Source organism: Meriones unguiculatus, chromosome 10 (genome assembly GCF_030254825.1).
Source record: "Meriones unguiculatus strain TT.TT164.6M chromosome 10, Bangor_MerUng_6.1, whole genome shotgun sequence".
Lineage (NCBI taxonomy): Eukaryota > Metazoa > Chordata > Mammalia > Rodentia > Muridae > Meriones > Meriones unguiculatus.
In genome coordinates, this window is record NC_083358.1 from 112,331,088 (window position 1) to 112,346,846 (window position 15,759).

Consider the following 15,759-nt stretch of genomic DNA (forward strand, 5'->3'; position numbering starts at 1 on the left):
TGCTTGCTCTGCACTCTTATTCCTGTGTCGAGTCAGCAATTCGTCTGTTTTATAAGAATTTTAGTCCCCCCCTTCCCCCCCTCCCGCCAGATTCTCCCCAAGCTAAATAGTCCCTCCCAGGAGACTTGGAAACTCGTGCTCAGCTGACTGGCGCAGGAGGAATGACAAACTGAACTGCAGGAAGATATTCTGGACTGAGAACTTCCGACAAATGATGCCCACAGGCCCGCTTAGATTCAGAGGTTGAACAGAATTGCCTGTATCTACGAGACTAGAGTCTGTGGAAGCAGCGTCCTGAGCGCTCTCTAGCTCCCCAGGAGGAACCAGGACGTCAGAACTCTTTCAAGCTTCCCAGGCTGTCTCAGTAGCAGACCCTGCCCCAGCCCAGAGTCCCCTCTTCATTTCCTCCGACTTTCGTCATCCCGTAGTGGCGCTGGCTGCAGCCCTCCCTGGTTGTTTTATTTATTTATTTTGCACCAACAGGGTTGCTGCAGACTCATTCTGGTTTAAAAGAGAGAAGAGGAGGGAAAGGGGGGAAAGGAGAAATGCTTTCTGGCTCTTTTTTCTCGCTCGGTCTTGGCAGCGCAGCCGGCCGCATTAGCAGCAGAGGCAGCTGCAGCCACAGCAGTCCTGCCTGGCGGCTGATGCCGCAAGCTGCCGGGCAGTGGGGAGCGGGGAGCCAGACACACAGGGGAGGTGGAGAAGCCAAGGTGCAGCTTGGATGGGACAGGCCCCAGCCCTGGAGCGATGCAGCGCCCAACTTGATGCCACCCTCCAGCTACTCCGGTAAGTGCCCCTGCCCTCTGTGCGCAAGTCTCAGCTGCCCTTTCCCCTGGCATTCTCAAAGACAAGGCCACGCTAAGTGTGCCAGTGCAGGAAAGAGAGCTTGCACCCTCCAGCCAGCCAACCACTCATCTCGTGACTGGAAAACTAAAATGTCCTGGGTACCCCTGGTAGGGAGATGCCAAGGAGACCACCCCTCCTACCCCTACTTCTAGAAAGGTTTCCCCCACAGTCAGTGTGGATACTCCAAAAATCTCTCTCACCATGCAGGTCCCCATGCCTTGGTCTGATGCACTTGAAAGTAGACATGTGTTCCTATAGGTCTGTAGCTGTCACACAGACACAAGAAAGCTCCATAGCCCTGAGGAGCAATGACTGAGACTCCAGACCCCGGGAAGAGCTTTGTAACATTCATCTCTTCCTGTAAAGTGACCAGAGGCCAGTCCTGTAGCCATAGAGGATAACAAAGGAAGACTGTGGTTAAATAAAAGATGTTGACCCTAAGTCCCCCAGCCACTGGGCCAGGAGGGACAAAGAGGAAACTCAATGGAAGCAGAAGGGAGGGAGCTGGCTCACGCGCCTCACTTTTGCTTAATGCAGAGCAAAGGGATGAACAGGAACTGCAGCAACAGTGATGAAGAGCTAGCTGTCAGGTAGCTTCCCAGAACAGGCACAGGGAGAAGAGAGGCTGAGACTTCTTAGCACACCAGTGATGCCTGTTAGGCTGTGAAAGGGGCAGGAAGGGAGACAGCAGCCATTGCCCCTTGCCACTTTTCCTCTTCCCAAGTCACTTCACAACAGTTTTCTGCATCCCTCATCCCCCTGCTCTTCCCTCTGTCCTCCACACTGAAGATTGAACTTGGTATCTCTCTTTGGTTTCCCATCTGCTGGAGTCCCCTGAAGTGGCTAGAGGAGAGTCTCCAGAATTATTCTCCTAGAGTACAGGAAGGCAAGGGAAGTCACAGTTCCCTCTGTGTCCCACATGGGAGAAAAATAGGGCATGCAGAAGAAAGCTGACTCCACAGGGCACAGAAAACCGAAGCCCCAAAGTCCAGAGGTGCAGGACCTGCGGCCAGGGGAAACACAGCAGGCTTCCTCCAGTAGTAGCAGCTTGCTTCTGCTCCTGTCCCTCTGCCATCTCTTTCTAACTCTAATATTCCTCCTCTCTGTGGTCCCTACTGCTTTAGCAAGGCAAGCAGAGGCACTCAACACTAAAGATACCTCCATCTCTATCACTTTGTCCAGCCTCCAACAGTTACCATGGTCACCATCTCCTGCTATTGCCCGGTCTTTGGGTACCCAGAAACCCACTTTATATAGATGGGTGCTGAGCACTGCCTGTATCCAGGTGTCCGCTATGCTAGCCAGTGGCTCCCTTCCTCCCACCCATCAGGTCATGTACCGTCTCTTCCTCTTTATCCATGGCTCCTTGGCTCACAAGTCATTTATTGTGCCTTCTTGGGCAGCTCAGGTGAAAAAGGATGAAAGTTCTCTCTCGGAAGCACATACAAGCGAGAATCAAAACACAAGTAAGGAAGGATGTAAGAGGAGCTCAGAGCTGAAAAACCCCATGCAAAATTTGAGCATTCTTTTGATAGTTTCCACATCACAACCCCATCTTTAAGGGAAGAGGTGCTGCCCTTGGGGCTTTTGTAAGGAATTCCCAGTCTCGTCATCTAGTGCCCCTGTACTCTGTTCCATGGATAATATACAGCGAGGCTTGTCATCCACACAAATACTCTGAGGACACCAAATTGGCTAGTCCAGAGCCTGGGCCTTGGGCAGAAACTGAAGCAGTGCTGAAGCTTGCATGCCCCTAGCTTCTGGAGACTTGGTCCAGGTGATGATGACCTCTCTCCAGTCAGCAGGGTCAGAGACTCAAGTCTAGATGGGGATCTCCCTGAGCCTGAGGTAAAGCTGCAGGCACAAAATATGGAAGAACAAGAACTGGGTGAGAAGAACAGAGCAGAGTTTGCAGAGAGCAGATCTCAGGGAGACAGGACCCCAGGTATTCCTGTTCTCATAGATACAGGGGGAAAGCTCATTACAGGGAGATGCAGAATTTTTTCCCTTCCAGCTTCCACCACAGAAACCAGCTTGACCATGCATAGGAAGTACATGGGCAGTTATCCATGGCTACGAAGGTGAGATTTCCTGTTAAGGTACGGCATGTATGTGCCACACTGGCTGGCAAGATCTAGACAGACAGGCCACTTTTCCTCCCCTTTAAGGTGGTTCAGTGGAGCGCAGGGTCACCATCCTCTGAAGCCACTTTCCAAAGAAGGCATGTCATCATCTATTCCAGGCCTCAGGGGATGGACGCAGCCACCACTCCAAAGCAAGCTTGGCTCCCATGGTCCCCACTCCTTTTCCTGCTCCTCCTGCCTGGAGGGAGCCTCAGTAGCTGCCCCACTGTGTGTGACTGCACCTCCCAGACACGGGCAGTACTTTGTGCCCACAGGCGACTGGACGCTGTCCCTGGAGGGCTTCCACTGGATACAGAGCTCCTGGACTTGAGTGGGAACCGCCTGTGGGGGCTTCAGCAGGGCATGCTCTCCCGACTGGGCCACCTCCAAGAACTGGACCTCAGCTACAACCAGCTCTCCACCCTTGAGCCTGGGGCCTTCCATGGCCTACAAAGTCTACTTACCCTGAGGCTACAGGGCAATCGGCTGAGGATTGTGGGTGCTGGGATCTTCTCAGGTCTGTCTGCCCTAACGCTGCTGGACCTTCGCCTCAATCAGATAGTCCTTTTCCTAGATGGAGCCTTTGGTGAACTAGGCAGCCTCCAGCAGCTGGAGGTTGGCGACAACCACTTGGTGTTCGTGGCTCCAGGGGCCTTCTCTGGGCTGGCCAAGCTAAGTACCCTCACCCTGGAACGCTGCAACCTCAGCACAGTGCCTGGCCTCGCCCTTGCCCAGCTCCCAGCCCTGGTAGGTCTTAGGCTTAGAGAACTGGATATTGAGAGGCTGCCGGCTGGGGCACTTAGAGGGCTAAGGCAACTAAAGGAGCTGGAGATCCACCACTGGCCATCTCTGGAGGCGCTGGACCCGGGGAGCCTGGTTGGGCTCAACCTGAGCAGCCTGGCCATCACCCACTGCAATCTGAGCTCAGTACCCTTCCAAGCACTACACCACTTGAGCTTCCTCCGCGTCTTGGATCTATCTCAGAATCCTATCTCGGCCATCCCAGCCCGAAGGCTCAGCCCCCTGGTCCGGCTCCAGGAGCTCAGGCTGTCGGGCGCCTGCCTCACCTCCATCGCTGCCCACGCCTTCCACGGCCTGACTGCCTTCCACTTGCTGGATGTGGCAGACAATGCTCTTCAGACTCTGGAGGAAACAGCTTTCCCTTCTCCAGACAAACTGGTCACCCTGAGGCTGTCCGGTAACCCCCTCACCTGTGACTGCCGCCTCCTCTGGCTGCTCCGCCTCCGCCGCCGCCTGGACTTCGGTACATCCCCCCCTGCTTGTGCTGGCCCCCAGCATGTCCAAGGGAAGAGCTTAAGGGAGTTTTCAGACATCCTGCCTCCAGGCCACTTCACTTGCAAACCAGCCCTGATCCGAAAGTCTGGGCCTCGATGGGTCATTGCAGAGGAGGGTGGGTATGCTGTTTTCTCCTGCTCCGGAGATGGGGATCCAGCCCCGACTGTGTCCTGGATGAGGCCTCATGGAGCTTGGTTGGGGAGGGCTGGGAGAGTAAGGGTCCTGGAAGACGGTACACTGGAGATCCGCTCCGTGCAGCTGCGGGACAGGGGGGCCTATGTCTGTGTAGTCAGTAATGTCGCTGGGAATGACTCCCTGAGGACCTGGCTAGAAGTCATCCAAGTTGAACCACCAAATGGCACTCTCTCTGACCCCAACATCACCATGCCAGCAATCCCAGAGCCTTTCTTTCTGGACAGCAGGGGTGTAGCTATGGTGCTGGCAGTGGGCTTTCTCCCCTTCCTCACCTCAGTGACCCTCTGCTTCGGTCTGATCGCTCTTTGGAGTAAGGGCAAGGGACGAGTCAAGCACCACATGACTTTTGATTTTGTGGCACCTCGGCCCTCTGGGGATAAGAACTCCGGGGGTAACCGGGTCACTGCCAAGCTATTCTGATCTTTCCTTCCACACTGAAGACTGCCCGGGTCCACTTCAGAAGCAAAGGAAAAGGCAGGACTAAGGTCTCTTGAAGCACAGCTTCATGCTAACCAGCACGTCCTCCCACACCTGTCACCTGCGTTAAGGAGAGCTGCTCTAGTCTGAGGCCAGCACTGCTGCCTCTTCCCTGAGGCCCCAGGGAGCTGCAGATAGGGACCTTATCGCCAGCACATCCAGGATGCCCCCACCCGGCACCCACACACAAGGCTCCAGGCTGCTCGCCATGCATGTATATCCTTTAATAACTAGGAGCAGTTACCAAACAACCACAAGATTATTTCAGAAGTGGAGCTGGGATGCATCACAAGCTTCTTAGAGTCTGCTCATCAGGCAGAGAGTCTCCCTTTCTTTTCTGTTAACCAGTATCCAATCCAGCCTATGCCCCTAGGCACAGGAAGGGACTAGAGCCAAGGGCTCCAGAGGATGCCTGAGAGCGTGGCCTGACTACACTCTGGCACGCTGTCTGCAGGAGCCTCCACCACTTTCCTGACTGTCAAAAGCCACCACAGGGGCAGTGAGAATGAAACATGACCTCTGGAACTTTCTTTACTTCTGTCTACTTCTTCCCTTTCCTCCCATTTCAGTTATTGATCATCTTGCTTCTGCCTCACTAAGTCTGACACAAAGGGTGAGGAGACACAAAGGCCTGCAGAGGTCAGCACTCCTCAACCCTCTCGGTCTGCATGCTTCCCCATTTACTCTGCTCTCTAGAGACAAAGAAGGCAAGATTCTTCCATCTTTGACAGGGATCCCTATTCAGAAATCTCCTATTTCACATCTTCCATCATTCCAGGGTTACAAATCCCAAGTGTGCTTGGCAAGGGGAAAGCCAGAGGGGAACTCCTAGAAAAGGCTAACAAACACAGAATGTGCAAGGTTGAGCAGCTCTGCAAGCCACAATGGGAAGTGGAAGGAAGAGGGCAGCAGCTGCAGGGGTGCTTCTGCATCAGTCTCTGCTCCCCCATTTGGATTTAGTGTGGTCCCGGTGGCACGCTGTCCCTGGATAGATGTTACCTCAGGGAGGAAGGGGAGTCAGAAGTAGAACTGCTGACTACTACAGTATGCTTCCAACAGAGGACAAAGCAGAGCCCAAAATGCTGGGTGCTCAGAGTGACAGCATCAGCATCCGAGGGGGAGGAGGAAAGGGGGACATCAGGATAGGAGGAGGGGCTGACAAGTGGAGAGTCATGCAGCCCCGGGGAGTTGGTTTCTCTTGGCTGCAGAATCTACCCAGTGTCCTTAGTTTCCCTCCTCCTTGCTGGGTTCTTGCCCACCTCAGGCTAAAAAGTATGCCACCATGAGCTTTTTAGCGGCTGCTGTTGCCCTTGCTCTCAGGAAACTGCTCACTGCAGTAAGTCCTAGCTCAAACTGTCCCTGACAGGTGAGAACAGCTGGCGTCACTGAGCCAGCAAAGCTGGATTTGAGGGGACATGGGCACTTGGGAGGGCTAGAAGTGGTTATAGGAATTTAGGGGTTATAGATAAAGGCCAGAGAAAAGGACATTCTTGAGACATAGGCAACGCTAAGACCCCAAGCTCCTCCATGCCCTCACAGTCTGAAGAGCCATTCAGCAGCCTCCTCCTCTCCTCATCTTTCTACCAGGAGCTTATTAGGTTGGGACCTAGGAGGTGCCTATGGGTTGTTCTCCACTACCCCTATTCTAAGATTTATCTCTTTACTTTATGTGTATGTGTCTGCATGTATGTATTATGTATGTGCACCGTGTGTGTGTACTTGGTGCCCACAGAAGTGAGAAGAAAACATTGGATCCCTGGAACTAGAGTTTTAGATGTCTGTAAGGCAACCTATGGGTGCTGGTAACCTAACCCAAGTCCTCTACAAAAGCATCAAGTGCTCTTAACCACTGAACCACCTCTCCAGTCTCCCTCCCAACCTCTACTCCCCGCTTTTAAGACAAGGTCTCACTGGTTGGCCTGGAACTTGATACATAGACCAAATTGACTATAACCTCACAGAGGCCTGCCTCTGCCTTGAAAGTACAAGTAAAGGTATGTGGCACCATGCCCACTCCACCTCCACCCCAATCCATATTCTTGCATAGCTTTCCCAGGAAACCTTGGACAAGTGAAGCCCATTCATTTACAGTTACTGTGTTGAGCACTTCCACAGCTGTTCTGATAATCTACAAGTGAGTCTTTTACCTGATCTGCTGGGAAGGGTGCTCTTAGCTCAGTCGTGATTGCACAGGCTAAGGTGTGTATGTGTGTGTGTGTGTGTGTGTGTGTGTGTGTGATTGTTTAATCCTCACACCAACCCTAAAGGTAAATTAGATTAAGATTCTCAAGTGCACAGAGCTGCTTAATAAGGGAGCTGTACTTGAACTCAGAGGTGACTGACTCAGAAATCCACCATTTCTGCTCTACCACCAAAGTCACTGTTGCGCTCTTGTAACAGACTCTCAGTTGTAGGGCATAAAGCTGTGAGAAAAGTGAGGTGTCATATCCTAACCATTCCACTGTTAAGGGGGTCTGGATCCACCTGTTGATTGTGACCTTTCTGCTGTAACTGTGATGTGCCTGACTCAGGACGTTGCTTTTACTCCTTTTTATCCCTCTCATCTCTTAGTAATCTGTCTGCCTCAAGGACTGCAGAAAGGAGCAAAAATTCCAGGCATCAGACAGACGAAAAGAGACTGCCTGTCTCCCAGAAAAGAATTTTATCATGATTAAAACTTCAGGGGTTTTAACTTCAGAAACTCTTGGGTTAAAGAGGGACTTACAGGGGGCTGGAGAGATTAAGTGGTTAAGAGCACTGTCTGCTCTTCCAAAGATCCTGAGTTCAATTCCAGGAACCACATGGTGGCTTACAACCATCTATGCAATCTGGGATGTGCCCTCTTCTGGTGTGTAGGCATATACGTAGGAAGCATATATAGATATGTAGATAGATAGATAGATAGATAGATAGATAGATAGATAGATAGACAGACAGATGGCTCAGAGGGAAAGAAAGAAAGAAAGAAAGAAAGAAAGAAAGAAAGAAAGAAAGAAAGAAAGAAAGAAAAGAAAGAAACTTACAGTATGGTAAAACAACCAGAGTCATTTGAATCCATTGCTCTGTCCAGCTTTTGCCTACCCCTGTTGGAAAGGACTTTCTTTTCTTTTTTTAACTTTTATTAATTACACTTTATTCACTTTGTATCCCCCCATAAACCCCTCACTCCTCCCCTCCTAATCCCACCTTCCCTCCCCTTCTTCACGAATGCCCCTTCCTGGAAAGGACTTTCTTAAACCATTCCAATCCTATCCTCCTTTCTCCCATTTTGGAAGAGCATCAAAGCTCACAGGCTGAGAGAACAGACCCAAAGCCCTCTAGGACCATTTCAGCGTTCTCCCATATTGGTTCCTGACAGATTGCTTTCTCTAATTTCTAACATCGGGCTTTTCTTTGCTGTGCTAGATACTATTCTAGGATGAAAGCCCTGCAAAGCAACACCCTCACCGTTGGGTCACAGGCTTCTCTTGATACTACCTAGTGCAAGCAGTGACAGTAAATGTTTCCTATTATCCAGTCACTCCAAAACAAGCACAGACTCCACAGTGACTTGGGAATTCACAGTGACTTGGGAATTCATTTGAAGGTCTTTGGTCTTGGAAGCCTGTTTGCAGAGGTAAAGCAGAGGTGAGGGCTCAGGCTGCCTTTGCTCCCCAGGGTCCATTAAAAACAAGAATAAAGGGTTACCTTGTAACAGAGATGCTACAGCAGGTGCTGTGGTGGTCCCTGTCCCCTGCCTCTACCAGTACTCATTTCTCAGGGACAGGTGAGGGACCTCTGGGTGGGACTCCTACTCTAAAGAGGAACATAAGGGTAACTCAGGATGGACAACATCTCAGGATAGCAGCTTACAAATCCTGTTCCTCTAAATTGCTTTATAAAGGAAACCAAGTGGGAGGCAGCCTTGGGGGGGGGGGGGTTCTAAACCCTTTGGGGTCAAATGACTGTTTTTCACAGAAGTTGCCTGAGACCATCAGAAAATACATATATTTGCATTACAATTAAGAACAGTAGCAAAATTACAGTTATGAAGTAGCAACAAAAATGTTATGGTTAGGGCTCTCCACAACATGAGGAGCTGCATTAAAGGGTCCCAGCATTAAGAAGGTGGAGAACAAAAAAAAAAAAAAAAAAAAGAAGGTGGAGAACAGCTGCCTTAGAGTGTGGTGGAGGAGGAGGCTGAGAATCTCCCTCCTGGGACTCCTGATCAATCTCATATCAAGACAGGATAGCAGAGCATCAGCATAAATGACAAGAGTAAGCCTCCTGGTGCCAATTACTAGTTTCTGGTGGAAATCTGATTGATGGGGGAGGAAGCTGTAGCTCCTACTGTGGGTGGGAGGCAAAGGAGAGGTAAGTGCTGCTTTTCAAAGGATTATCCAGCACAGCAGCAGTTGAAAGGGTCATTTACATTGACTGGGGAAAGGAACACTGAGTCAGAGTTCTGTAGCCAGGCTACCTTTGCCTAGAACCCCATACTATCCAAAGTCAGCCTTTTTTTTTTTTTTTTAATTGTATGTGCATCTCTGTGCGGCCATGTGCATGCGCAGGTGCCCAGAGAGGCCTGAGGCCTTGGCTCCCCTGAAGCTGGAGTTCCAGGTGGTTGTGAGTGGCCCAATGTGGGTGCTGGGAACTGCTCCAGAAGAGCAGTGAACTCCATCCCCTGAAGCCTGCTTTCTGCTTTGCCTTACTGAATAAAAACTCTCCCTGATGGGCTGAGACTTTATCCCAGCTTACCTACAGGCTCCTGAAGTCTGTTCAGAAGCCTTCCAAGGAAAGAGAACAGACTTTTAGGAGTTGGAAATGAAAGAGATCACAATCTATCCAACCCAGCAACTCAAAACTTCAATCCTTTGGGCTCCCGAGGGAAATGAGATGACAAATCTAAAATTCACAGTGACTTGGGAATTCATTTGAAGCCATTTCACTCCTTCTTTCTGCTCCTCAAACTTCCTACCCAGACAGTGAGACATGATGCCCTTGAAAAGTAACAATACCCTGATTAAGGAATTCCTCCAGACTGATGTGACCTGAATTCGGCCCAGGCAACCCACATAGTGGAAGGAAAGAACTGATTCCCACATGTGTCCCGTAACACATGTGTCATACAGGAGCATGACACACACACACACACGTCCTGTAACATATGTGCCATACAGGAGCATCACACACACACACACACACACACACACACACACACGTGTCCTGTAACACATGTGCCCATGTGCCATCCAGGAGCATGACACACACACACACACACACACACACACACACACACGTCCTGTAACACATGCACAAATTATTAAGTAAATTCTAAAACACGGTCCTCTGCTATAATTTTAGTTTTTAATTCCTACTTTGAACTTCCATTTCATTTCTTTTCTTCATCTGCTTCACCTGCACTGGAGCTGGAAAATGATGGGCCTATAAAATAATCATGGATTTAAATACTCTACCAATTTTAATTTAAAAAGTGGCTACAGTGGCTAACGAAATGATTTAATATGTAGTGGCAACTGCCACCAAGCCTGGCAGCCTGATCCCTACCACCCCCTGGGCCTCTAAGCTGGATGGAAGAAGTAACTTTCACAAGTTTTTCTCTAACTGCCACAGCGTTCTATAACACAGTCAAGCAAACACACTTTCTGACCAACATACTCACATTGTACATTCACACACAACTTCACAACAAATAAACTAATTAAAAACAACTAAATTTAAAAAATTAAACAATTTTTTTAAGACAAGATAGATAGCTCAGCAGTTAAGCTGTGTTCGCTGCACTTGCAAAGAACCTGAATTCTGATCCTACCCAGATTCGCATAAATATACCCACATACACATGAAAGCAAAATGGAATATTCTCAAATTGCTGTAGCAATCAAGACATTCAACGATCTAGGAATACTCTTAAGACACATGCAAGTCCTACATGATGAAAACTTTACAATACAGCAATGGGACATCCAAGACTTAAACCTACAGGAAGAATCTGTATCATAAATACAACAATGCTCCTTTAATCTAAAAATAGATGATTTTAATTAAAAAAACATTGGCAAGAAAAGTAAATTGTGGAAATTTCTCACCATGTAATGTGACATGTTAAGGAGAATAAATGAAGAAAATGTATATACAGTAATGCTGAATCCCACTGAAATAACCTAAACAAAGAAAGCTAGACACAAAAAGGACATGCTCCCTGACTCCCACTTGGGGTAATGACAGGAAGGGGACTCATGAGTGGCTTCTGGGGCACTGGTAATGTTACTACTTGATTTGGTGCTGCTTACAAACGATTTCATTTTTGAAAGCTCATCAAGATGTATATTTAGTGGCCAGATATGGCAACTCATGTTTGTATTCCCAGAACTCTTGCGGGTAAGGCAGGAGGACTGCCTTGAGTTTGAGACCACCCTAGACTACATAGTGACTTCCAAGCCAGCCTGGGTTATAGAACAAGATCCTGTCACAAACCAACAAAATGTTCATTTATCATTTGTACATGTACTATAAATTAATTTTTAAAATTGTGTCAAAAATATATAGCATGTATCAGTGGTATTAGAACATGAATAGATCAGTGGAACAAAATGGGCCTAAAGAGAGGGCTGGAGAGATGACTCAGCTGTTAAGAACACTTGCTATCTCCTGCAGAGGACCTGGGTTTGATTCCTACCATCCTCATGGTACTCACAACCATCTTTAACTCAAGTTCCAGAAGACCTGGAACTGTCCTCTTCAGACACCAGGCATGCACACGGTGCACAGATATACATGAAGATAAAATACTCATACTCATAAAATATTCAACTACATGTGTGAATTTGGGTATTATAAAGGTAGTATTAAAAAACAACAGAGAATATGAAGAGTTGCATATCTCACATCTTTATGCCAAAATAAACTCCAGAAGAATCAAAAATTTATACATTCACAAAAACAAAATGTTTTTTTAAAAAAACAAGGGTTTTTAAAATAATTTTAAGTAATGACTTTTCTAAATGTGACATGAAACCCAAAAGTTATGAAAAATGTTGATGAATTCAACTACATAGAAATTACTGGGGCTGTGAAGATAGTCCAGCCAGTTAAAGGCCTGCTCTGAAAGCACAAGCACCTAAACTGAAATTGGCAGCACTCACACAAAAAGCCTGGAGTGATATTGTATCCAGGAAGTAAAGGGACAGGCCGGTCTCTGCAGCTCACTGGCCAGCTAGCCTGGCCTAAACACTACTCCCAGGTTCAGTGAGAGGCCCTGTTTGGGTTTTTTGGATTGTGTTGTTGTTTTGTTTTTTTTTTGACACAGGGTTTCTCTGTGTAGCCCTGGCTATCCTGGAACTCACTCTATAGACCGGGCTGGCCTTGATCTCAGAGATCCACCTGCCTCTGCTTCCTGAGTACTGGGATTAAAGACATGCATCACCAGACCCAGCTTCTTCTTGTTTTTCCAGGTGTAAAATGATTGCGGAAGATGTATTCCATGTTTGACCTCTGGCTTACACACACCCTGCACATCACATGCACCCATGCAAACAAACATGTGCATACATCACACATATACACAAAGAGCTATTTGTACTGCAAAACCATAAACAAAATTTGAAATTACATAGACTAGGGGATGGAGAGATGGATCAGCAGTTACAAGCACTGACTGCTCTTCAGAGGACCCTAGTTCAATTCCCAGCAACTACATGGCAGTTCACAACCACCTGTCACTCCAGTTCCAGGGGATCCAGAGCCTTCTTCTGGCCTCTGTGGGCACCAGGCACACACATAGTGCACTTACATGCAGGCAAAACACTTATAATCATAAAATAAGAAATATTTAAATGAATAAAAATGGAAACTGGAAAAAGAGGGAAATATTTCTAACTTATGTACAATGAACACATATTAAGACTTAATAACCAGTAAAATATTAACAAAGCATGTAAACAATTTACAAAATACAATTGCACTTGAACATTGCATACAACCCTACTTATAATAAATGAAATAAAAAAATAAAATTGGAATGACATGGCAATTTCCACTATCAGATTGTCAAAAAAAAATCAAGCTGTGTGACAACATATGGCATAAGTATGCTATCAAACAGGTCCTTTTCATGTATGTCTGATGGGTGCAAAAACTTCTTAAACATCTATGGAAGGGAATCTGGCAATACTAAATCAAATACTTTTAAAATATTTTTAATTGAAAATTGGAAAAACATTCACGGAAAAATCTTTGCAAAGCTGTGTCCATCCAAATGAAGTAACAAGACACAATCCTTTGAACTAATGTTTTTGTCACTGAGTGTTTAGCATGAAGTCATATAAGAGCATATAGGCTATATGCTCAGGTGGATCTCTGCGATTCTGAGTCCAGCCTGCTCTACAAAGAGAGACCCTGTCTCAAAACAAAACAAAACTGGTCCAGACAGAGAGTTCCAAGCCATCCAGGGCTACACCTCGTCTTAAAATTCTTTAAAGTGCAAAGTGAAGTATGCTTCAAAATAAACACTATGTAAAAGTTCTAGGTAAATACATCTTCTATATCCATGTCATATCTTGAGATTTAACTATGAGGCAGAGAGATACATTGCTATGAAAAGCTTTCTAGAATATGTAAAAGAGAAGTTCTAAAATTGTATATATCGCATGTTTTCAGCTGTGTGAAAATACATTTATACGTAGTTTAACTATGGAATGGTTTGTGAAATTTCCTCCCCCCCAAAAAAAGAAAAAAAAAAAAAACTGGTTGTCCTGGTTGCCTCTGAAGAGACATTTTCAACAATAACCTTTCGTTACTTGTGAATCTTCTAGAAGGTGCATGTATTATTTACCCAAATATATATTTTTTGAATGACTAGAAGGCGAGCATGTTTCTAAGCCCCAGCTACTCAAGACCTTGAGCAAAGAAAATTTGAGGACAGCATGGGCAACACAGCAAGCCCCTGTCCCTAGAATAACGTCGTAACGGGGAAACCGACCCAACGACCTCTGAATGACCAGACACAATGTCGTATTCACTCAACAAACGTTTATTGAGTGCTCAGCACGCGCCAGGCACGACTGGGACAGTGCAAAGCATCTCCTGACACTCGGAGCGACTGTGCCCCTCGCCGCAGGGAAGGGGGCAGCAGGGCCAACCGTTCCTAACGGTCCCGGAACGAGCTGGAATTCAGCTTTTCAAGAAAAGTACTGCCCGCCAAAGCCTGCCCTTGCGCGGGGCCGGGGCGCCCTTACCCGGGTGGTGGCCACGGTGCGGCGGGTCCGGGCTCGGCCGCCGTGCGCCGCAGCGCCCGCCCCCGTTTCACTCCTTTAGCATAGTTGCCTGCCCGTCCCCAGGCCAAAGTAGGGGTGGTGGGGGGTGATCCAGGAACTCATTCTTAACAGATGAGCGGCGCCGCACCTCCCCTCAGGAGGCGGCTTCCCCTAGCGCTGTGTGGCGAGTCTGCAGGACCCGGGTCGCCCACGACAACCCAAACACCCGGAGCCTCGGGGCGCCGAAGTCCCCCGCCGGTTGAGGCCGCACAACCTCCTCTGCAATTGGCTTAGAGGTCTCCAGGCGCCTCTAATTGGCTACTTAATTCTCGGCAAGGTGCACGCTCCATTAACAGCATCTGCTACGCGCGGCTCTAACTGGCTGGCGCGGTGGGGGCGGGGCTTGGACTTCCATCCGGGTAATTGGACGTCGGCGCGCCTCAGCCAGGTCGCTCACGGCAGCCCGCGGGAGGATTGGCTGCGGCGAACGAACACGATTGGTCGGACTTCAAGGCGAGCGTTGATTGGTGCGGGCGCGCCGCGGGGGCGGGGAAAGCGGAGGCTGAAGAGCGACTCGCGGGACTGCGGCGCGGTGAGAGCGAGGGAGCGGCGGCGGCGGCGGCGCTGGTCTGGTGAGGTGCGAGGCGAGCGCGCGACTCTGGAGGAGCGGTAAAGGCGGGGCTCGAGAGGGGAGTTTGAGGCGTGGGAGAGGCCAGGCGGTGGGCAGCAGGACAACTGGGAGGCAGAAGTGGCGGGCTGGAGGTCGGGAAGGCGCGGGGCGTCGAGGCCCTCCCTCCGGTCACCGTCTGGACACCTGCGCTGGGAGCTAGTAACCAGATGCGGAACACGGGCTCCGGCCGCAGGAGGCTAGGCCTCCAGGACTGGTAAGGCACTCACCACAACTCTGCACTCCTAGACTGGCTGTTTTTGAAACGAGGGGCTTTTTATTATTTTGCCTTTTACCTTCCCCAACTTAGTCCAGTAGCTGTTTGGTTATTAGGTTGTGATAGGGTCTGTTTCAAGCTGGTTTTGAACTGGAGCTCCCCCAGCCTTTGCCTCTGGACAGAGGTTCAATACAGGCAAGTGCCGCAACAGTCCACTTTGGATCGAATGTATTTCCGGTAGTCTTCCTTTCTCTTTATTTGGTCGGTTGGCTGGTTTGAGTGTTTGATTGGTTGTTTTTGAGACACTGTCTCATGTAGTCTATCCAGACTGGCCAAGAACTTTTCTGTAGCCAACCTTAAACTGCCAATCCTTCTGCCTCCACCTTTCAGGTACTGGTATTTTGGGAATTGGACAACTGGCCACTGCCACAGCTCCCAGACAGGCTCTCATGTCACCCAAGGTGGCCTTAAACTTGCTTTGGATGAATTTGGGCTCCAGATATTTCTGCCACCACTTCTGTGCTGGGGTTATGAGCACATGCTGCCACAACCAGGCTCAGTCCTCACCAGTGTTTTAAGTAAAATCCTGGTTGGCTTGCCTGATAAGAATTCATTAACCCATTCCTTATGCTATCACTTGGTAATTCACTTAGCACGAATTTATGTGCAATATTTGAAGTTAGT

General features: G+C 48.6%; 2 protein-coding genes across 4 annotated transcripts in view; both read left to right on the forward strand.

Annotated features, from left to right (window-relative positions):
* Window positions 1-18: 18 nt before the first annotated feature.
* Lingo4 (leucine rich repeat and Ig domain containing 4) lies at window positions 19-12,378 on the forward strand. 2 transcript variants are annotated; one of them, XM_060393143.1, is made up of 2 exons: window positions 19-786; window positions 3,015-12,378. In XM_060393143.1, exon 2 carries the CDS (start codon window positions 3,099-3,101, stop codon window positions 4,878-4,880), a length of 1,782 nt encoding a protein of 593 aa, XP_060249126.1. In that variant the 5' UTR covers window positions 19-786; window positions 3,015-3,098; the 3' UTR covers window positions 4,881-12,378. The 2 variants fall into 2 exon arrangements, with proteins under 2 accessions (XP_060249126.1, XP_021519100.1); XM_021663425.2 differs by having other exon boundaries at window positions 3,089-12,378.
* Window positions 12,379-14,719: 2,341 nt separating this feature from the next.
* The window catches only part of Tdrkh (tudor and KH domain containing), a 29,111-nt gene continuing 28,071 nt past the window's right edge, over window positions 14,720-15,759 (forward strand). For both annotated transcript variants that reach the window (XM_060393144.1, XM_021663426.2), the window contains exon 1: window positions 14,720-14,860. The gene's annotated coding sequence lies outside the window, so the exon portion shown is untranslated. The remainder of the gene's footprint in view (window positions 14,861-15,759) is intronic.